At 39.3% G+C, this 7,100-nt stretch overlaps 1 protein-coding gene across 3 annotated transcripts in view; it reads right to left on the bottom strand.

The window, feature by feature from the left end:
- Nucleotides 1-7,100, bottom strand: part of LRRC72 (leucine rich repeat containing 72) — a 38,880-nt gene that overhangs the window by 26,340 nt on the left and 5,440 nt on the right. For 2 of the 3 annotated variants that reach the window (XM_019508516.1, XM_019508518.1), the window contains exons 2-3: nucleotides 5,781-5,854; nucleotides 1,095-1,164 (exon numbers count right to left, since the gene is read on the bottom strand). In XM_019508516.1, coding sequence (XP_019364061.1) covers nucleotides 1,095-1,164; nucleotides 5,781-5,854 — 144 coding nt within the window. Of the gene's footprint in view, nucleotides 1-1,094; nucleotides 1,165-5,769; nucleotides 5,856-7,100 lie in introns of those variants that run through there. The other variant, XM_019508517.1, reaches the window with a different exon arrangement.

Genomic DNA, 7,100 nt, shown 5'->3' with positions numbered 1-7,100 from the left:
CCTTTTTCTCTTTTCCTTAGTCAGGCAGTACTCCTTCTTCCTGGCTGCCAGCAGAAAAAGATCACTTACAGCCTCCAGTGTGTGTTTTATAGTAGTCAGCCCTGCCCCTTCTGGTCAGCTGACTCACCAGGTGTGGGCCCTTAGCTCCTCCTGGTTGCCCCTAGCAACCAGCACCTGAGCCCATTCTGCTGCTTTTCAGGTAGCAGACACCTTAGTGCCCTGCTACAGTTCCTATTAGAAGTGTCTGGGTTTATTTTGTGAATCACTGTAACAGGGTGGTCAGTCACCTTAAGGTGAAGCTAGCCCTGTTGAGTGGCTGCAAGCTGTGGGGAGCTATGAATAAGGGAATGACTCACTAGGAACTTAAAAACCCAGACAGGAAAGAAGAAAGAGGGACTATGAGGGAACAGTTTGGAAGCAGGATCCAGCTGTGACTAGAACAGCTTGCTACAGTGAGGGACCATGCTGCTGTGCTGGGGGCTGAAAACAAAGGGTTTCCTCTCTGAGTGTCTGAGATAGGACATCAGGTTTTGGTTTTTGTTTGCTTATTTGTCCACTTCAGTTTCAAAATTGGGTTTGAGTTAGGAGTAGCTGAGGAGATTCTCAAGGAGCAAATCTGCCTGCTGAAGCTAGCAGGCCACATAACTCACAATCATGTTTGTACACCTAATAACAATAACATTGCGTGATACCCCATGGCACCCTTGAAATGAATTCAAGGTACCCTGGTTAAGGATCACTGGTCTAGTCTTTGGCTGTGTTAACAAACAATTTTTTCACTGTCTTAATTCTGGGCAGCACGCAGCATGGAAACTGCCTTAATTTTTTCTAAAATCTTTTGATTTGTAAAACCCTTGCTCCTTTGGGTGAATTAAATGTCCAAATATAATTCTTTATCACTTAAAAAAAAATCAACTGCTACTGTAGCATGCATATCAAAGCATATGTTTCTGATCATATTTATTCCATTAATTTTTCAAAGAAAAGATAATTTTTTTTAATTAAAAATGTTTATTCGAGTAGTATATGCTATTATGTATTAGCAAAAGTCTGAGGTGATTAGGTAACTTCATTCTAATAACATGTTTTATTACCTTATTGTTGTTAAGCCACAAATACTTTAACATCCGAAATCGTGACAGAGTGGGGATGACTTTTAGTCCTCTAAGGGAAAAAAAGAAAGTGACCTTGTTTTAATATTACTCAATCATAGTTTAATCTTTAGTAAAATAATGCTATACAAACATTTTAGAGCAACTCCTCAACATTTGCCACAGAGGGCAGGACATGAAGAAATGGGTTAAACTGCAGCGAAGTAGATTTACGCAAAATTTTAGATTTAGATTAAATCTCAGGGGCAAAAAAAATACTTCCTTACTATCAGAACAGTGTAACATGAGAGCCAGGGAAGTTATGGAACCTCCTTTACTGTAGGTTTTCAAGGAGAGGCTGGACAGGCTTTTGGGGATATCAGGCAAAATAACAAGTAGTATAGAAATAGTGCATCTTGCATTGGTGCAGTATTTGCTCCTAAGGTTAAGCCTTTGATTCTGATTACTCTACATAAACTGTAACAGGGAGAGACATACAGAACAGAACAAGATGGCAGAGATGGGAATATGATCAGTGCTTGAGAGTATACCCACATACCGGAAGTAATGCAGAAAGGGGAACAAACTCATTTTAAAGGAAACAAATCTCAGTTTTTTTCTAAACTGAGTTCTTTTCTCCCTGAAAGAACTGACTTTAAAAAATACATATTTTTCTGTTGGGAGACCCAGCTGCTTTACTGTTCCCAGAAATGTCACTTAAAATATATAGAAAAAATCTTACATTTTGGAAAGATCAAATTAATGGGAAAATTGTTACTTAAGGTATAGCATAGATCTTCCAAGCATAGTATAAATGAAGACTGCATGGAAGAATACATAGCAAATGCATGGATGTACTCCTGAGAGAGCCTGGAATTTCTACTATTAAATATTACTTCTTTGAATCAAATTGTCATTTAGGGATTGGGGTTTCAGTTATATGTCATGTAGTCAACTGAGCTGCTTTAACACATTGTGATGACTTTCTCTTCCCTCCAGTATTTCTATATTTTCTTACACTCACTTATTAGGTCTCATTTTAAGCTCTTTGTTAGCTCTCTAGGGCACAGACTGCCTCTTAAGTCCTTGTAGAGTGGACTTCTTTGATTACTCATCTAATAAGATGGGGCTTTTTGGTCCTATTGTAATAAATAATAATAACCTTTCCTAACTAGTGTTGCAGTGTTGTCGTAGCTATGATGATCCAGGGAACATGCAAGAAGCAAGATTTGTTTGGCAGTATCTTTTATTGGATAAGCTATGTATTCGGGAGAGATGTTAGACATGAGGGAGTGTATTTTGTGCCTGAAAGCTTGCTTAACATCTCTCTCAACTACTTATTTGGTTCAATAAAAGATATTACCAAAAGACTCTTGCTTTCCTAACCAGATAACTTAAGCTGAGATGCCCAGTAATTCTTTTAATATTTGTTTCAGTAACCTTAATAAAGGATTTTTATTTCCTATATATGTATTATTATAGATGAATCTTGAAAATTGACTTAATAAATTTAATAATATTTTTCACTGACTCATACGTTGCTCCAGTGACTTGAGTGTTTGGTAAGGAAGCCATAGGATCAGTAATGATTAACAGTACATCATCAGCCTAAAGCAGTGCTGCCCAACCTTTTTGGCCAGCAGGCCAGATTGGCAATGCCCAGTCCGCAGGCCGGACCCAGACGGTACACTTGATTCGGCACCCTGATGAACATGGCAGGCACCATCTGGTTGCATGGGGATGTGGGGCAGGATAGCCCCACTGCAGGCCTGCAGGGGAAAGGAGCTTGACCTGGCCCTGTGAAAAGGGAAGGGGGGGTGGCAAAGCCCCAACCTGGCCCTATAGGAGAAGGGGGCATGGTCCAGCCCCCAACAGGAAGGAAGGGGCATGGCCCAGCCCTATGGGGTGGGGGGAGGGGAGCTGGGGCATGGCCAGGCCCCAGTCAAGCCCCATAGGGAGGGAAGGGGGCATGGCCCAGCCCTGATCCAGAAACAGGGGGGCATAGCTTGGGTCTAACCAGCTGCACAGGGAGTGGTGTTTGGCTATTTGGAGAGGGGAGGTTGGCCATATTATTTCTAGACCCATGGGGAACCATGCAGATCAAATGTGATGGCTCTGTGGGCTGCATTTAGCCAGTGGGCCAACCCCTGGTTCACAGGCCAGACCTGGCCCAGGAAGCCATGTCATTCTGCCTATGGGGTTCCTCCAAGCTGCTCCCCTGCTGCCAAATTTCCAGACCTGTGGGGAGCCCTGTGGGCTGAATAACATGGCCCTGTTCGCTATATTAGGCTAGAGTAGGCTCACATATCAGCCCCAAGCCAGTCTTCCAGCCCACAGGCTAAAAGGAAGAGCATCACTGGCCTAAAGAAACTAATCTTTTTTTTGTGCTTGGATAATAAATGTGCTTGGATTAAACCCCATTTATTTGCCTGTGGGTTTATATACTTATGCTCCTTTACTCTTGTAGCCTATATTGTCCAACACAGAAAACACTGGTCCTCTGTTAAACTGGTGATTTCAGCTTCCTTAAAATAATCCATGGGCAATGATTTGGCAAACACTTATTCATGTGCTTCACTTCACAACCATAAGTACCTACGTTACTGATAGGAATACATTTAAACATGAGAGTGTTTATAGAATCAGGTCCTTTGTGTTGACCTGATCTGTTTTAGAGGGCTGTTGTTTAATTTTTTTACACTGTTTATTAATAAAATCCTGTACTATTTCTCAGTCTGCAAAACTAAAGTTTCCCTCATACTGCCTCTTAGCAGAGAAATTATCTTGCCATCTTCACTCTGTTCTTAATTTACAGTCTGCATTTTAATTGCCTTTACTCCCTCCCTAATAATATCATTGTTTCAGCTATCTCCAAGCTTGTTCTGTTCTTCCTGGTACTAAGGCATTTAATTAGCCCCAGGCAGAGATTAATTCAAGATTTTAAGAGAGTCTGTCCTTTTTTTGTATGTCTTCCAACCTTTGCATGTCTTCTATTAACTGATCTTTCATGGCCTCCAGCATTCTTCTTACCTACTGCTAAGCAATTTCCCTACGATGACAGCTTTCAGTGTCCAAAAGTAAATTTTTTATGTTCCTTTAATAGCAATAGTTTAAAACTATAATTTAATCTCCTCTAGTCTGAATGAGTTTAATAATTAAATTTTCATTTTCTCCTTAGTTTAGCTAGCAAAATGCATGTCAATCAACAGTAAGGGGCATGATCTGATACTGAGATTGGCTGAGCTTCAAGATTTACATAAACCAGGATTAAAAAAAATCACCCTTTACTGTGAAATTCTGTTTTCTCCATTTATCAAAGAGACCAACTTACATCAGCTTTTTCAAGATGGCTTCACTGAAAAATGGATCACTACTGTATGTACCATCTGATCTGTTCTTTTTTTATTCTGTAACAGAAGTTCCTACACGATGAATAAATTCACAGATTTAAGCATTTCAAAATCAGGAAATGCAGATGTTATGGTTTCAGGAAAAGCCTTCATTCTGTCTCTGTATGTGCTTTATGATAATCTTTAATTATATGATCACACACTTTTTCTCAAATCATAGAATCATAGGGCTGAAAGGGACCTTGAAGGTCATCTAGTCCAACTACCTGAACAGATGGAAGATGTGCCATTCCTAAACCATACTAGCTAGGTGATTATCTACCTCTTCTTGAAACATTATCCTTGAAACTTTATCCTGCCTATTCTTGAAAACCTAAATACCTTCATCTGGCAAGCTTGTTCCACTGAAGGTTTAGTACAGGCATCCAGCCACAGCAAACAGCATTCTATTGCAATTTGATTGCTGCAGCTTTCATTCCAAAGGCCACTGCTCCTCTTATCTGCTGTATGGGACCACTGATGTCCTCCAACTCTTTGAAGTAAAACCTGCAGCAAATAACTAGACAGCTCATCCTTCGCTCAACAACCCACTGTACATTAAATTAAACAAATTAAACCTGGATTGAACAAATAATCCATGTTCTACTGTATTTCTCCTTGAGTTTTGCATGCATCATATGGTTTTATACAATCATACTTGAATCTTGTATTGTTTTCATTATTTCATGCTAATCTAATTTTATTTTCTCATTGACTCACATTTCTGATACATTAACTAAATTGCATCTCTAAATTACATATTTTAATAATTTTGCCAGCACCTATATCATATGTTTTCTTTCTGGAGCAGTGGAGTCTCTTGAGTATAAATCAAGGGATGACACAGATTTGTAAAGGCATTGGGACACCTAAAAATGCAAGAAGATACCTAATAGGATTCTCAAAAGCACCTAATTCCCATTGATATCTTTATGCCTCTGAATACCAACCACTGCTGGCTAGCTAATTTAAACCTATAAGTGAGGTAATTAGCTTTCAATATGATTAGTCTATGTAAGCTACTACTAACAAAAGCTTAATCTATGCATCTCTGATTTAGTTAAGTCTAAAAATGTGTGAATTTACCCTGCCTTCTATGTATGTCAAGCCCATCTTCACTATTTCTTTTCTTAAGTCTAGTCCATGCACATCACTATTACATTCATTATGTGTTTTGTATACCAATGACTTTTGCAGAATATCTGATGGGCGCAATAATACAAAAACTTATCACACACCATACCACCAGGTGTTAGTAAATATTAAAGACCTCTGTATTAGCATTGTACATTGTACTTACTGTCCAGCAAGATACAATACTGAGACATCTGCATCCCTCTTATAACCACAGGTCTTTAGCTGTTTTTCTATTGCCTGATAACATACAATAGATTTGTCAGCATAAACAGCATAAACAGCGCAACATCTTGCAAGCAACAGCAATGAGGTCTAAAGTAGACACAGAGAAAGATGACATTAGAAGTTTCTATCCTCAGTTATGTCATTTTTCATATCTGATTACCATGTTATATTTATTCCAGTTTTTGTGTTCTGCATAGTATTCCTTTTCTTTAGATATAGACATTGTTACAAATTCCAGGGAAAAAACACATCACACATGGTGCATACTGATGTTATTGAATGCTCTGAGATACTAAAACCATGCTAACTCTTGCTCATGACCAACAAGCCTGCAGCAGATTAGCAAATCTTGAAGGTTAAATGCCTGTTATACAAACACATGCATGCAGTTTAACTTTATGCATCAGCAGTTCCACTGATATACAAAAATGAAGTCAGAATTAGAGTCTAAGCAGCTGAACATGATTTAAAATAAAAACCTACTTAAATCCCAAAATGTAACTTGAAAAAACTGTGCTGTTACTTATGGTAGTGCTGAAGTGATGTTATAACCCTGATGGTCGAGGAAATATGCATGAGGCAAAGATTTGTGTGGGTGATATCTTTTATTGGACCAACTGCATGGTTGGGATAGTTTTAGACAAACTTTTGAATGCAGGGCATTCTTCTCTGCCCTGCATTCAAAAAGCTTGTCTAATACTATGCCAACCATGCAGTTGGTCCAGTAAAAGGCATCGCCTGTTGTCAGTTATGATTGTTCAGTATGCTTTGTCAATGCAATTATTTTCATGATTACTAAGCATTGTTATAGCTCTCAACTATTAAATGCTTGCCAGAAAGCAGGAGAATATTGAATGGTGATTACTATATAGTGAGATGTCTACAGCATCCCCCAGATGTTGTATGGTCTGAGATTGCTCAGAAAGTTAAATTATGGTTTTAGAGAGGAGGAATGAGAGATACTGGGATCATTCTGGAGAGACACAAGGGCTTTAGTGTATTGCCAAAATCCCACTCTGGAGCTGGAGAACTTTGCTGTTCGTAGAGTGACTAGAGATGGACCGAGAGAGGTTCTTTGCTTGTGCCCCTCACAGTGCTCCCCCTCGGTCTCCCTCCTGCTTTCCTACCCGTTGTATTCGAACCTCTCCCTCCACTCCGTACCCTGCTCTGTGCTGTCCTTCCACAGCATCTGATGACTTGAATTCAAGTGCTCTCTCTTCTCTCTATGTATATCATATTAGATATGTATGAATGTATC

The sequence above is a fragment of the Gavialis gangeticus genome, unplaced genomic scaffold, assembly GCF_001723915.1.
Source record: "Gavialis gangeticus isolate Ggan-Ray unplaced genomic scaffold, GavGan_comp1, whole genome shotgun sequence".
In the NCBI taxonomy this organism is placed as follows: domain Eukaryota; kingdom Metazoa; phylum Chordata; order Crocodylia; family Gavialidae; genus Gavialis; species Gavialis gangeticus.
Note: the sequence above shows the minus strand (reverse complement) of the source record. Positions and strands in the feature narration are given on the sequence as shown.